The sequence below is a fragment of the Zalophus californianus genome, chromosome X, assembly GCF_009762305.2.
Source record: "Zalophus californianus isolate mZalCal1 chromosome X, mZalCal1.pri.v2, whole genome shotgun sequence".
NCBI classification, from domain to species: Eukaryota; Metazoa; Chordata; class Mammalia; order Carnivora; family Otariidae; genus Zalophus; species Zalophus californianus.
In genome coordinates this window covers 113,866,140-113,882,062 of record NC_045612.1, presented here as the reverse complement: position 1 = coordinate 113,882,062, position 15,923 = coordinate 113,866,140, and the positions used below count along the sequence as shown (strand labels likewise).

At 52.4% G+C, this 15,923-nt stretch overlaps 1 protein-coding gene across 3 annotated transcripts in view; it reads right to left on the bottom strand.

Annotated features, from left to right (window-relative positions):
- Positions 1-15,923, bottom strand: part of MAP3K15 (mitogen-activated protein kinase kinase kinase 15) — a 117,642-nt gene that overhangs the window by 1,480 nt on the left and 100,239 nt on the right. For all 3 annotated transcript variants that reach the window (XM_035725496.1, XM_035725498.1, XM_035725497.1), the window contains 8 exons: positions 9,502-9,659; positions 6,426-6,609; positions 5,517-5,676; positions 4,859-5,012; positions 3,906-4,091; positions 3,157-3,262; positions 2,058-2,283; positions 317-429 (listed from right to left, as the gene is read on the bottom strand). In XM_035725496.1, coding sequence (XP_035581389.1) covers positions 317-429; positions 2,058-2,283; positions 3,157-3,262; positions 3,906-4,091; positions 4,859-5,012; positions 5,517-5,676; positions 6,426-6,609; positions 9,502-9,659 — 1,287 coding nt within the window. The remainder of the gene's footprint in view (positions 1-316; positions 430-2,057; positions 2,284-3,156; positions 3,263-3,905; positions 4,092-4,858; positions 5,013-5,516; positions 5,677-6,425; positions 6,610-9,501; positions 9,660-15,923) is intronic.

Here is a 15,923-nt window from a genome sequence, read left to right as displayed (position 1 = left end):
ACAATCAGTCCCCTCCCCCCATCCTGATGCTTTCTGTCCCTCCAAGTTTTGCCTTTAACAGAGTATTGCATCAGTATTCCATATCGAGGGACTCATGGTGTGTAGCCTTTTGAATCGGCCTTCACTGAGCATAATGCGTTTGTGATTCATCCACGTTTTTTTGAAGGTACCAGTGGTTTTCTATTACTGACGAGTATTCCAGACTATACTGGAGTACTTACTGCTTTACTAGAGAGTAACTGCAACTGTGGCAAGGCTAAGAACATTAGCCAGATTTTAGGTGGTCTCACACACAAGTCAGCAAGTGGAAAATTACCATTAGATTTGAATTGTAACTGAAGATGATATAATTCTTGAGTTTTCTGCTCTAGGGTTTGCCGCAGAAGATTCTGATACTCTCTTTCTTTCTGAACTAGGTGTTCCAAAAGTCTGGTTAAAAAAAAAAATGCCATTATTCAGAGAGAGCCATTCAGTTCTACTCAAACATTGGTTGAACCTTAGAGATTGGGGGGGGTGGGGAAAGACACAATCCCAACAGTCTACCTGTACCTGGGCCCCTCCCTTGTGTTTCCTCCCCTTGAAAACAAAGACATGGGTGTATTTTGTCTCAAAATGTATCATGAACCGGAAGATAACCTGAGGGTGATCAGTAAACTCAGCCAGGAGCAGCTGGTGATGACAGCTTGTCTCCCGGAGTCTCATCAAGTTGCTGAAAGGAGCTCTCAGGGTTTTTCCTCCTCAGGAGGAAGCCAAGGAGCTGGCAGCCCAGCGTGTGTCGGGCAGTGGTGGGAGAGCACCAGCAGAAAGATGACCTCACGCGAGAGGAATACACCTGCGAACGTGTATGGGACCGAGGACGGTGCTAAATGCTTCGCAGGCGCTGGACAGAGCAGGTCCGCCCAAGCCCCGCAGCTCCGGGCAGGATGCCCAGTCGTCGAGCTCTGCACGACAGCAGCCCCGGCGGCCGCGGAGAGCAGCGTGTCTGTCAGCCGTCTGCAGCCGGCGCCGGCTGTTAGTCCTCCTCCCGAGACCCCAAGGAAGCAGAGGGACTATTGACAGTGCCGATGAAGCTCAGAGCGAACAGTTTCTACATTTGGTGATTATTATAAACCCTACCGGAAAATACTTTAAGGAAGTGCTAAATATCACTATCAACTTCCACATCTGTCATATTTTAAAAGCTTTCAAAATTTTGCCCCCACTACCTTTTAATTAAAACTCGGGTCTCAAAAATTTTAAAAAACACTCTAGGTCTCTCTAAAAGGAAATGATTAGAACTGCCTAACTTTATAGAGATGGCCAGCGTGTATACAATGTTTCTGCCATGATCCCTATACCTGGCACCACATCTCCCTGTTACACATTAATCGGCATCAGCAGTGACCACAGGGCAACAAGGCAGCCTTTGGAACCAGTATGAACAAGTTTGCTCTGCCTGGGGGCTGTATTTTTTTTAAGTCCACTGATGATGGGATTATCCAGAGCAAATGACAATCGATTTACTCATTTAACAAATTTTAAACCACCTACTTTGTGCCAGGAAGTGAATTAAACAGACCAGCTCTCTTGAGGGGGACTTCAGAGCCATGCTAGGGTGCCCTGGCTGCGAAGGCAGTGCGTGAGCACCTGCCAGGGAATCGTGATGAGAGGAGAGGGCAAACTGACCCAGGGTCAGGGTCATAGGCTGCATGTCTGTCAGATGAAGTGCCAACCAACCCCTGGCTTGGCTACTGACATGGAGACAGGCTGCAGATGCCCACTGGTGAGCCTGTTGGACCCACACGCCCCGCCAGCGGCCGCGTCTGGGTGAAAAGACAGAAGACCTCCCGAGACGCTGCTGCCTTTAGCATGGCTAACTGCTGTGTGGCCGGTGGCCAGGCGCCAGACTGCTCTGATCGCTACTGTTCAAGAAAGGGAGGCATTCTCCCCCAGGTGAAGCTGAGGACACCCCCTCACACACTGCCTTGGTGAAGATACTCTTGTGACGCCTGGGAGGGACACTCTGCAAGGCCACGGATTCCCTTACTGGCCCCGGTCACCGTCCCACCCCTGCCCACCTGTTGGTCTCCTGTCTGAGCTCGCCCAGCTCGAGGCTCAGGTGCTGGTGGTGGAGCTGCTGGGGCTGGGCCCCGGGGGCACCCGCGGAACTGAGGCTGCTCCCTCCAAACGCCACGTGAGCTTCACGGCCAGGCACGTCCGCTGGGGGATAGTCCTCTTCGACCTCGTCCGTGTCCTTATCCACCCCCTCGGTCTCTGATGCAGGCTCAAAGTGGGTGCGGAGCTCTGCCGAAGGGTGGCAGAAGAAAGGACCACGGTTAGGCAAGGCCAGGGCGTAGTGTCGCTGATGGCCGCTGCCAGCACACGAGACTGCTCGGCGGCCGGCCCAGCCGATGCGACGCTCTTACCGGGGCAGCTGACATTATAAATGGGGAGGAGACTACTTTACTCCGTTCTGTGCAGTGAAAAGATGATCACCCCCGGGTTACAGATGACAAAACGGAGGCTGAATGTTAAATCAGCCAAGGACAGTTTCGAAAAGGTACAACCCGACTTCCAACCTGGCCTGGGTTCTTTTTACTAAAGAAAGGTGCCTGCTTGGAGTGGGGCGTAATGAAGTCCTGGGGTCTAACGAGCTCCTGGGGAAAGCTGCCCCTGGGCACAAGCCGCCATGACAGGGAGGGAGCTAAGTTGAGAGAGCAAGTGGCACTGTCAACAGAAGCTGCTCAGAGCCTCCCTTCCCAGGATGAAGTCACCACAGGAGAGTGAACCTGGGGATTAAGCTGCTCTGACAGTTCACAAATGAGAGTACAAAAGCCTAAGATTTCTAGAGCTACCACATGATGAGTCTGACAGGAGGTGGAACCACTGCACTCAAGCCTCCAGTCGGCGGTCCCGAGTGTGTAAGAGGCCGCACTGCAGGATCCTGGCCCTCAGGCTCAGTGCTCCCTCTCAGATCACAAGCTTTGTCTCTATGCCGGCTCCTTGGTTGTGTCAAGAGGGCACGTAAGTACCCCTCCCGAAGTTCTTAGCAATTTACTGAACCGCAGGGAAGTATACAGCCCAGATGGGAAAGAGAAAACGACTGTCGAGTGCAGAGGATACTTGCGATCTCTTCCACAGCCTGAGCCTGACCTTGACCAAACAGGCGGCACTTACCCGGGATGAGAATGGTGACTGCAGCCTGCACCGCTCGACGGATGATGTTGTCCATCGCAAACATCCAGTGAGGCCTAATTAAGTGGTTCCTCAAAATTTTATTTACCTACAAGTCACAAAAATCCAGATTTCCGGTCCGCTGTACTTTTAAGAAAGAGGAGTTCTTACTCATTCTAGTTGACTTCTACTCTGAAAGAAAATGTCAACCACGCTGCTCTGCATTTCTACCTGACTTGTTCCTTCCAGACAGAGTCTTCCTGCAAGCTGCCCCCGAGTCCGGCTGGGTCTAGGGGACGGGCAGAGATCGGATCTCCCACACTGGGCCTCTCCATTGTTCATTCGAGGGGGGTTTACTGAGCACCTATGAAAGGTCAGGCTCTTCGCCAGGGGCCATGGGACACAAAGCTGCACCAGACACGGAAGCAGGCCTGCAGCCACTCTTACCTGTTTGCACAGACACGTAAGCTTAAACCGTGTATCTCCTCAGCCCGCAGATGCCCCCTGCTCCCGGGTCCTCTAAGTCCCATACTCCCGCTCTGAGGGGCCAAATGCCATCAGCCCGCTCACCAGCACTTGCATATTCTGTGTTTACAAGCCACTGCTGAAACTAGGATTTACGTGTAAGCAGGTTAGAAGAAACAGGGACTGTGGGAGAAGACGGTAACTCAACTCCATGGTCCTGGCTTTGAGCCACTTCAGTGGGCTTCCTGCCTTCTAGCACGTTCTTTAGGGCCAGACAGAACACTTACAGCATCCTGAAATCCAAACAGTACCAGATGAATCTGATTGATGGACGAGCTGTCAAAGTCCAGGTCCACCTTTAGCTTTGATATCGTGGATGCCATCACTCTGTGCTCCGGGGAGCGGATGAAGTCCCTCAGGATCCCAATTATTTGCTTGATGTGGCCGACTGAGAGATGCAAGTCTTCCGAACTCTGATCACCACCCCACCCCACCCCCCACCAAAATCACTTTCACTGAGTGAGTCAGAGAGGGAGGGGAAATTCGACAAGTATTATGTGGACACCCCAGGTGAGAAGGGGTCTGTTTCTCCAATTCCCTCCCGATCCTTTGTTAGGGGGCCCCTCTCCTCCCTGCCCCCCACCCCACACAACTAAACCCCTCTGGGAACGGTTCTGCCCTCCTGTTGGATCCCGTGTAACTGCCCTGCCCCGGCGCACCCCCCACCCCCTTGTTAGAAGGCCTAGTTCGTAGTAGGGCAAGTGGCCTCTTCCTAAAAAGACCTTCCCACTTCCAAAAGAAGTAAATGCAAATACTCTTATCCATAACCTTTGTCCCTAAAGCAGCTGCTCTCCCAGCTTCTGAGGGCAACGTTGTGTGTCCTGCAGCTGGGGTTTCAAAACGAGATTCACATGAGTGAAGGACAAAGGCGGGGAGCCCTTGAGCTTTGCGCTGCATTTGGCTTTTTCCACCAGGGGGCAGCACCGCTCCATAAATGCCTGGGTTCACCGCAGTGCTCCGCAAATGCAGGCTTCAGGGGAGTCTTTTTTTTTTCTTTGTATTTTCTTTTGTCTTGTTGGAAGAGGGAAGGACGTTGGGAAATACTTATAGTGATTACCATAACTGCGCAAACGTCCCAGGGTAGCAGGAGCCTCGGGGTCCCGTTGGGACCTGTTCCGGGACCTGGCCCCGGGTGGGGGGGGGGGGGCGGGATGAGGAGCTCCCCCCGACCTGGCCCTACCTGGGCCACGCACTCCTGCAGGTTGGAAGCCACCTGGTTCTGCTCCTCCCAGAGGATTCTGTACAGGATGGCACGGCGCTCGCTGTCCTTGCGCAGCAGGAAGAGGCCTGGGTCCCTGTCCTCCGGGGACGAGGCTGCATTCTCATCCGGAACACTGCAGACACACACATGCGACAATCCCTGTGCGTCCCAGAACAAAGTCTCCACGCTCCGACGCCGCGGGGGAGGGGCGAAGTGGTGACTCCCCCTGCAGTCCCCACCCTCAAGGTGAATTTGCAGAAGGCAGGCGGATGGAAGAGAGATGCAGTGTTTTTTTCTAACCCCAGGAGCACCAGTGTTGGGAGAGGGAGGAAAAAGGTGGGGTGGGGGGGGAGGGGGAGAGAAGAAGGGGATAATTAAGGGGACGATGGGAGGAGGGGCAGAGGGGATAGGAGAGAAGGGGTAGTGAGGGGAGGAAGGGAGGAGGGAGGGGGGTAAGCGACTACAGTGAACATGCAGCCCACTGCCTTCCTCCCCTGCACCGTTGGCCTACTGACGGCGCAGAAAGAAAGCAAAAGCCCTTGGTGGCCATCTGGTTTTGACCTGGGAGGTATTTGGCCCCCGGTGAACGCCAGTACCCCCTCACAGGCCCACAGCGGAGGGAAGGGTTGGGCCGTACCTGAGCAGGTGGCTGAGCCGGTGCTTGGGTGCCCGGGCCTTCTCAAAGAACGTATCCAGCTGGGCATCAGAGTCCGGGGAGACAGAGCCGTGCTCGCTGCTGCTGCTGCCCAGGGGCTCCCCGGATATGGGCAGGGCTAGGGCGCTGCCCCAGGTACTCTCTGTGTGGGGGCAGACAGGGAGAGGGGAGGGGAGTCTCAGCCTGCCCCTCAGGCCAGGTGACCCACGCAAGGGCCTGCGAAGTCTGTGCTGCTTTAACGGGGCAGCCCAATCCATCACCCAGGGGGCCCTGAAACGCAGGTTGCACTTGAGCAGGTCTGAGATAGGTGCAAGGCTGCGCTTCTAAGCAGCCCACAGGAAACGCTGACACAGCTAGCCACAGTGGGAGCAAGCCGCTGAGCCTCCCCGTCCTGGCTTCTGACTCCATCCACACCAGGACCAAGACAACAAATGGCTTCGTTTTCAGAGGCCATTTTTATGTCATTGCTGGGTAGGACTCAATGCCCTAGAAGGGGTCACCTGGCTCCCGTGGCCTGTGGGACAGCTGGTTCTGCTCCTTAATGTGCCCCTTAATCAAGGTCAGGAGCAGCACAGGGGGAAAGGCCAGGGAAGACCCAAAACCCCAGCCAGGGCACCTCTGGCCTCCCTCCTCGGCACAATCACAAAGGAAAGACTTTAACAAGGGGGTGTACCGCTGTCACCTGAGGGCCTCCCTGCGCCTGTCAGGAAGTCAAGGGCCATTCCTTGGCTGGGGTCCGACAACCCCCACACCCGCCGCACCCAACCCTGCCACTCCTCACAGCAACGGGCGCCATGCGGGAGGCTCGGTCTTCTCCCAGTGACAGAGGAGCTCGGGCATCGCCGCGCCCAGGGCGGCCCCCTCCCCCCCAGCTGTCCAGGGACACCTCACCTGCCGGCTTGAAAGCGATTCGGCTCTTCTTGCCCTTGTTCACCTGCCTTAAGAAACCCTCTTTGAGCAGCTCGGCAGCGGTGGCACGTTTGTGGGGGGCAGGCTCAAAACAGGATAAAATGAAGGCTCTGGCATCCATTGAAAGGGCTTCTGGAATCTCAGGGTGGATCTTAAACATCCCCACCTGCATTTAAGGGAGAGGTGACCGATGTGACTGTGAGGCCTCAGGCACACCCAGGTGTACAAGCCTTCAATACAAAGCTCCCACCCCTGCCATCCTTTGAGAGGCCGGCGGATGAGATCCTCCTCAATGACTCGCCCGGCTGGCCTCCTGGGACTTGGCTCTGCCCCGTAGATCGCAGGGAAAGTGTTATCAGAGGAGTTTCAGAGCCTAGGCCGTAAGAGGTCTTGGGGCTTCTCTTCTGTTCTAGTCCTCTTGGAGCTCCGAGCCCACCATGGAGGGAGGCTCCAGAGTTTGGGCTTGGAGGGAGGGGAGCAGAGAGTCACTCAGCGCAGGGCGCAAGGTTTCGGGTCAACAAGATGAATACACTGTGGAGCTCTGTCGTACAACACGGTGCGAAGACTCAGCAGTTCCGTCGTATGCGCCTTCAGGTTTGTTAAGGGGGCAGAGCTCATGTTAGCTATTCGTACCACGATAAAATACAAGCTTTTAAGTCGAGTTTTAGATTTTGAGAACATTAAAGGCTGGATGGAATATAACCCCTAAGATGTGAAATGCAGGACACATGACAGGTGGTGCCCCTCACCTAAGGGGCAGGGAGGGAAGGGCACCAGGGGGCCCTAGACAGAAATTCAGGACAAGAACCCCAAGAAGAAAGGAATGACTTGCCTTCAGACTCTTAGGAAACAGCAAATGTGGGCAGCACCTTGGCACCGTGCCAATACATTCTTTCCAAAGGTGCTTTGCTATTACTCTAGGGGTCCCTGTATTAGTCTGCTGGGGGAGGGGTTGTCACCAAGCACCACAAACTCAGTGCCTTCAAACTAGGAAAATTGATGTTCTCACAGTTTTGGAGGCTGGAAGTCTAAAATCAAGGTGCTGACAGGGCCATGCTCCCTCCGAAACCTCCAGTGGATCCTTCCTCGCCTCTTCCAGCTTCTGGTGGTTGCGGCTCGTAGACACATCACCCTCACCTTGGCCTTCACGTGGCGCTGTGTCTCTTCACAGCATCACCGCTCAGGCCCTGATGTTTTTCTCAGCACCGGCTACTATCTATCATCCTGAGGCCCGTGATGAAGCTGCAGGTAAGATCTTCAAAAACTGCACCTGGCTCCATCACGGATCAACACTAAGGATGGGGAAGGTCATTGCTGTCCCCTAGCCCTGGTGTTCAGGGTCTTGTTGAGACTGTGGGTGCCAGAAGATACTTGCTGACTTGAGGTCTTGGCGTCGGAGCTGCCTGACAGCGGCTGGGAGGGTGGGAGGCCCCGAGAACGTTCTGCAGGGGCCGGCTGAGGGGAGCAGCCATGGCTCCGGCAGTGCAGGGTGCTCGGTCTGCTGAGCGGCCTGCACTCGTGCCTTTTAGCTGTTTCTGCCCAAGAGTGAGTGGGAGCGTCCGGCAAAGATGCAGGCCACAAGGTTGTGGGGCCGACAGGCTGAGGCCACCACACCTGGCAGAGAAGCAGGAAGCAAGGCCTCTGGATCCTGTTCCATTGGGCCGCTTCGGTGTGCTGGGACCTCACTGGCCATAAGCAGTGAACCTGCTCTCTTCCTTCTTAGCCTTGAGGCGAACACAAATGCTCCATGGAAGGCTGCCGAGGGACTCTTAAGGCCACAGCCTCTCTTTACCTTCTCTGAGTGCACAAAGAGCCAGAAGCCGCAGACCTGACCTGAGACACATGGGGTTGTCCTGGCGTCAGCTTCCCCTGGGGTGGCAAACGTGTCCCTTCCCAAGGAAGAAGGCCCCGGGGGGTAAAATCCCTGCCCATAGTGGCCAGTCAGTCCTAAGTGGGCCTCAACACATGCGGTGCCCTGTCTGCCAGCTCTGGGAGGGCTTTTCGAATGACAAAGTAATCACCGTCTGCTATCCGAAGTCCTACCTCTTCAAAACCCAGTTAGAAACCTGCCCTCCAAAGACAGAGACTCAGGTGGCCTTAAGCCTTGCCCAGTGTAAGGGCAAATACACATTCAAAATCAGAGGCTTCATCCTCCCTGATGAAAATAAGGGGAGACCCCCCTCTTTTCTTAGAGCACTTACTTTAAGAAAACATGTAATTCCAAGTTCTTGATCTCTGTGAGGTGCACTGAATCTTTTTAAAAAGGGAATAAACCTCTTGGCAAGAATGTCTTTCTCAAGGACCTGGGGGCCAACTCCTGGAAATGTCAACATCAAGGAGGAGACGTCCCCACCTCCCAGTTCCGGCGGGTAGGGAAGAGCCTAACTAAAGTAACGTCTTGCTCCAAAACTACCTCCTTTTTTTTTTTTCTTCAAGATTTTATTTATTTGAGAGAGAGAGAGAGAGCACGCGCGTGAGAGAGAGAGAGAGAGAGAGAGAGAGAGAGAGAGAGAGAGAGAGAGAGAGAGAGAGAGAGAACCTGTGCATGTGCACAGAGGGAGGGGCAGAGGGAGAAGCAGGCTCCCCGCCGAGCAGGGAGCCCAATGCGAGGCTCGATCCCAGGACCCTGGGATCATGACCTGAGCCAAAGGCAGATGCTTAACCAACTGAGCCACTCAGGGGTCCCCAAAACTACCTCCTGTCTTAAAGATTGGAGAAATTTATTTTTCTTTTGGGTAAAGCCAATTAGCTAATGCAAACCGTCATCCCAATCACCAGGTGGCCCCTGGACGCCCTACTGTGATCTGTGGCGTTCTCCATTCCATGCACGGGAGGACTAGTCATCATTCCCTCTGACAAAAGGGCGGTACTGCTGAACTCGAGAAGGACAGGTCCTTTCTGTCTTTGCAATCACTTGGGGGGTGGCCTGTGACCCTTATTCAGTGATAAAATGGTTTTCTCTTCTACACCTTCATGGAGAGGTTTCCAGAGTGGCAGGTTTCCTTTTGGCTTATTATTTCCCCAACACCAGCAACCTCAATCAGCAAACATGTCTTACTTTGAACATCGCTGCCTGCGGTTCGCCGAGCTCATGGAACGGAGGCCTACTGGTGGCCATCTCGATAATGGTGCAGCCCAGGGACCAGATATCTGCCGGGGCACCGTACCCGCGAGGTCCCTGATCGATAATCTCAGGTGCCATGTACTGCAGAGTGCCTGTGGGAAAAAAAATAATAAAGATTGTGGGCACCCTATTGCTCAAACATGTAAGTGGACCATTAGTAAACAAGTGTGTGAACTTTAACCCTCTCATTAATGACAGATGGAGCCTGCTCTCAGGCATAAATGATGTGGTTGCATCCTTTCTCTGATCAGAGACATGCAACGGGCCTTCCTTTGATACTAGGCACATCGACAGATTGCCCAGCTCCTCGAAGGATAAACAGGCCCCGATCCAATACAACAAGCACATAGTAGGGTGCACCAGATGTAGGGAAACACAGAAGGTGAGAAACACAGTCCCGACGTTGAGGAGCTGCCAAGTGGAGGAAACAGACAAGATGGCGATGGTGGGAAAATGGAGCAGGCGCTAGAACAGCGGGGTCTGAGAACGTGGATGGAAAATGTGCTGGGACTTTGCCTGCTTCCGGTCAGGAAAAGCTCTATCTGGATCAACTTGGTTCTCTGAGAGGTAAATGCCAAGACAGGATTAGACCTACGAGAGGCTTACTGGGGAGAAGCATATGAGTGATAAAGGGAGAAGGAACAAGATGGGCAGGGAGAGCCATCACCCTCAGTGCCAACGTGACACGTGGGAAAGGAGAGGGGGAACGAAGAGGTGGGGAGGCAGTCTCAGAAGAGCAGCTCAGACCCTTCAGCCGGGCCACTGGGGAGTCCCTGACATTGTTCTGGAGGAGTCCCACATTATTCTAGTACCTCCACCATGTGCCGTCATCGGGCAGGAGCAAGCAGGGTAAAGCACGGCCCCACTGTGAAAGTGGAGGCAAATCCTTAAAAGGTGGCAGATGGTGCTGCCTGTGAACTCGCCACCTGCCGTGAAGGTCAAAGACGTGGACAAAGGGAGGGTCAGACTCCCAAGCCAAGGGAAGAGCTTGAGCAGAGGCACAAGGGTGTGAGGTACAGAGCGAGTTCCGGGAACCACAAGTAAAGTCTGACACAGGGCAGGAAGTTAAGAATTAAAAATTACGGAGGCAGCGGCCTGGGAAAAGCCCGAACGGCAAGCAGTGAATAATGAAGGCTCTGGCTTTGGACTTTCTCCTGTGGGTCACAAGCCACCAGAGGTGGCCACAGGGAAGGTGGGGGGGGATCAGGTATAGCACTGGAAAGAGAAGGGATTGCAAAGATGGGGGCAGGGAGGTCAATCAGGGCTCTGGGAATACAATTGTAGGTTCTTGAAACTAAGGCAGAGGAAAGCAACAGCAACAAACCCTATGTGCTGGCAAAGTGGTTTATAACAAACAGTGAACTTGGCAGCGGTCACTGGCCACGGCGTGAACAGAGAACACTGATGCCCAGAGAAATTCAAGTGCCTGTCTCAATATCACACAATCAAAGCAGGTTTCCAGAATCTTAATCAATGAAAACAAAGGGCTTGTTGGTTTAAAAAAAAAATTGGAGAAACTACCTACTACATCTTCTTGAAGATCCAATGTGTTTTAGCATTTTTCTTTCCAGTGACCATTTGAAAAGCTCTGACCCACAGAATGTTTTTTAAAAAAGATTGATTGATTATTTATTTATGAGAAAGAGTGAGCGCACAAGTGCAGGGAGGGAGAGGGACAAGCTGATTCTATGCTAGTACGGAGCCCGACTCAGGGCTCGATCCCATGACCCTGAGATTGAGATCGTAATCGTAACCTAAGCCAAAACCAAGAGTGTGTCGCTTAACAGACTGAGCCACCCAGGTGCCTCCCACAGAACATTCTGCAATAATGACAATGTTCTATGCAGTTGAAGATGGTAGCCACTAGCCACATATAACTGCTGGGCCCTTGAAATATGGCTGGTGAGACTGAAGAAAAGAATTTTAATTTCTTTTAATTTTTAAAAAGTCAAACTAATTTAAGGTTCAACAGAAACTGGGCTGGGTCCATGCGCTCAACAGATCAGTAGGGCCCAAATGATGGCTTTGGTTTTCAAAGCTGAAAACCTGGTAGGGAAGTGTTCGGCTGGCTGCAGGGTTAGGCAAGATGGGCTGGCAGCACTTGCTGCACTGTTAGGAAATCCCAGAGCCCCAGGGATGGAACTTCCAATGACACAATCTCCCCTCCCAGGTTTGTACTGCTGTGAATAGTGAAGGGAGAGTCCTTGGCAGGGGATGTGCCTTAGAACTAATTCACAAGCCATTAATCGAGGAAACACTTGACACGGTGCGGTTTGTTAAGCTATTCTCTCTCAGCTCTGCTCTATGATGCTGGGCTAGGGACCCGGCAAACCACATTTCTGCTTTGCGGCAGCTTCCTGTTATGCTCTGTCACTTGGAGGCGCTAGAGAACCCGAGAGCACAACCAGGGTGTGCTCACGCATACCTAAAAGGAAGGAGGAAGGAGAGGTTACTTGCTCCCCAACATCTGCTGCTGTTCCTCTGCGGGAGCTTCCCTTTGGACCCTCAGCTGGTTCCAGTAGCAGTGCTTGGCTCCAGTTTCTAGCTTTTTTGTCCCCTCATAGTTTCAGAACCAGCTTCATCTTGCCCCGCCCCGCCGTTACCTGTTCCAGTCCAGTAATACCCTCCTGAAAGGTTCCAATTCTACCCTTCCTTCGGCCCCCGCCAAGCCCTAGGGGGATAATTCAGTCTCAGTTAACAGTTCTTTCTACTAAATTCTCTCTGTAAAAATAAGTGGGGTGATTTTGATTTTCCTGACTGAATGCCAAGTAATACAATCACTAAAAGTTAGTTTTTTTAAGTTTATTTATTTTTAAGTAATCTCACACCCAACGTGGGGCTCGAACTCAGGACCCCAAGATCAAGAGTCGCATGCTCTTCCACCTGAGCCAGCCAGGTACCCCTAACAGTTAATTCTTAAAAGAGTAAGAGAATAAACTTTTACAAAGTTATGCAACATAGAAAATATCACTAAACCAAACTGCAATGGTTTATTGACGCTGGTCAAATAACCGTCCACTTCAGCACAACTGTTTCAAAACTGGGGGATAAGTCTGCTTGGTGCTAAATTTGGAGATTTCCTTTGTATGGAAACATAGTGAACATCACCCTTTATAAAGGTAGGAACTTAGCAATGACATCCATATCAGTTATTTACTGTTATGTAATAAATTACCCCAAATGTTAGCAGCTTAAAACAGGAGTTAGGATCTCAGACAGTTTCTAAGGGTCAGAACCCAGAAACAGCTGGGTAGGCTGTGGTCCAGTTACCTGCTGGGCTGTAGTCATCTGAAACCCAGAATGGAGCTGGAGGATCCACTTCCAAGCTCAGGTGGGGTTTGGGAAGAAGCTTTAGTTTCTCACCACATGGGATCTTCAAGACATGACTTCCCCCAGAGCAAGTGACCCAAAGACAGCAAGCAAGAAGGATGCCACACTGTCTTTTCTGACCTGGCCTCCAGGTCACACACTGCCACTCTACCTTCATCTGTTCATTAGAAGTGAGTCACTAAGTCCAGCCCACATTCAAGGGGAGGGGATTACAAAAGGCTGTGAATGGCAGGAGGTGGGGGGCCACTGGTGGCCATCTTGAAGGCTGCTGGCCTGACTGCCCATTAGTACTCAATAGCTTACAGAAACATCACTACATAGCACTGTCTCTGTGACACAACTCGGTAAGGTCGGGCAGAGGCACTATCTACTGTGATTCCCATTTTATACAGGAGGCAAATGAGGTTCAGAGAAGGTAGGGGATGTGCTCAAGCTAGAACTCAGATCTTCGGTCTCCACATCTGGAGCTATTCACCATGACATCACCGACCAGATGCAAAGAATCGAGCGGGAGCCCGAGTGAAACAAATGGTGCCTGAACAAAAGCGGACTTGATGCAAGGACTTCCAAAGCCATCATGCGACTTGGTCTCACGTCACTGGAAGGTGGAGAGCAGTAATCGAAAACTGGGTGCTCCGTTTTACTGACTACCATGTTCCTAGAAAAAACTACCCACTCAGAGTAAACATCCAACAGAGACGGAGCCACACAACTATTTCAAATAGTCAAGGGACTGTCCCCAAGTGGTGTGCTTGTTGTGGGTGTACATCAGCTGCACCAGAATGGCTTCTGCTGAGAAACCAAGTAAAGATGCCGGGGTGTGGGGGGGCAGGGCAGGGGGTGGGGTGGGCGGGCATCTGATTAATGCAGAAATGCTGGGAAACTTGCTTGCCTTTAATCTGGTTCTCTTAAGGGCGTCATGTCCTTTCTCAACTGCATGTCCCCCAAGGTGCCCACACACAGGTCACTCGATTGGCCAGCCAGCCATGACTCTCAGGTAGCTATACCCAAGCAGGGGTGCAGAGTTCAGAAGACGGAGACAGGAGACCTGCAGGCACTGACCCAGCCCCCTGCAGACATGAAATTGATCTGGGGCTCCTAGACAATTGCCCAAGCAGGATTTTCAAATTGCTGGCAAAGAAAATGCATGGCAAAGGGCAATAATTTAGAAGTTTTGACCGAGGTGCCAAGATAAAAGCCAGACACCAAGGCACAGGGCGAGAGACTGATGACGGGTCCGTGTTTCCAAGGGGGTCTCATACAACTGGTTACACACCTCGCACGCAGGCCCTTAGCCCAGGGGACTTCCACCTGGATCAAGGGGTTAAAAAGGTGGAGAGAGGAGAGACTGGAGGTGGGGGGTGTTGAAAGCTACTTCTTTAGACACTGCTGTGCCGGGAGGTCTGCCCTCTCAATACAGGAGTCACAGAAGGGCTGTGCTCAAAATGGCGACTCGGGCAACGTAACACTCACTCTGGACTGTTGCACTTGACAGGAGGCCACATAAATAAGCATCTTCTACAGGCTCTGGAAAATACCGAGCCCGAGCCCAAAGTTTCAAAATTTCCTGTTAATGAAGTACAGAAAAGAGAAATAAGGTGCTTCCTGTGGCCCCAGGGGCCACTCTGGTTGCCCTGCCCAAGAATGGGTGTGGTAGGAGGGGACACCACTTTGTCCTACCCCAAAGCTTCTGAGGGCTCCTGGCTGGCCCCCCCACAGAGCTGTCTATGTGTGTGTTCCCTGCTGGTGAACTGCACATAGGACTGGTTCCCATGGGAGGAAAAGCAGCTTAGAGCATCAGCTCGTAGGGTCTGGTGGTGTCACCACGCCCTCTCGACAGTGGGTTAAAGATGTATGATCTCTGGACACCAGATGTGGGACCCATTGCAGAAATACTGCTTTAGGTTTTTCGTTTTTTTTTTTTTTTTTTTTTTTGAGAGAAAGAGTGAAAATGAATCTTAAGCAGACTCCACGCCTAGAGCAGAGCTCCAGGCGGGACTCAATCTCCAAGCAGGGCTCGATCTCACGACCCTGAGATCAGGACCTGAGCTGAAATCAAGAGGTGGATGCTCAATCGACTGAGCCACCAAGGCGCCCCCTAGGGTCTTTTTAAAAGGACTCTTGCTCAAAGGCCATCTCCCATGGCCTGAATCCCTCAGGAGAAAAAAAATGGAGTAGTGAATGCAATGTGAGGGATAAAAGTGGTGGGGGGCAGCGGGCAGTCAGCTGAAGGACAGGTCTCTGGCCAGCATGTGGAAGTCACATTCAGAGGGACCCGGCAGGAAAGTGTTCCCAGCTGGGGAGCGGGGAAGGAGGTGGGAGTCGGGACAGAAAAGGCGAGACTCCGTGCTGTCTGCTGCTAGACCCACGGTCACAGGGGAAGAGCACTGTCCCCGGGACGAGGACCAGAGTGCTGACAAGTATATTAGCAGGGCTCCCTTCAGTCACCTAATTCAGACTGTTTGCTTCTCCAAGTGCCATTAAGACTTTCTCTCAGTTGTCTCAGGGTAGCTGGCAAAGACTCAGGAAAGGACTCCTGTCCTGGACAGGACGTAGAGGGCAGTGGGAGACAAAGAGGAGATGACTTTTGGGGCGCCTGGGGGGCTCAGTTGGTTAAGCGTCTGCCTTCGGCTCAGGTCATGACCCCAGGGTCCTGGGATCGAGCCCCGCATCGGGCTCCCTGCTCGGCGGGGAGCCTGCTTCTCCCTCTCCCTCTGCCTGTCGCTCCCCCTGCCTCTGGTCTGTCAAATAACTAAATAAAATCTTTTTAAAAAAAATCCGAGATGACTTTTATGATTACAGCCTCTGAGTCTGACAGGTTCAACATATTAGTTACCCACAGAAACTTGATTCTCTCAAAGGCTCCTGCCAGCCCTAATAATCTGGGACTTCTAAGTGCAAATTAGTATTTATTTTATTAACAAATACTTCCGTTGCACTTGCTGTGAGTCAGGTACTGGTCAAAGCACTTCACCAATATTAACTTATTTAATCCTCATAAAAGCCCTCTGAGGTAGTACTAGGAG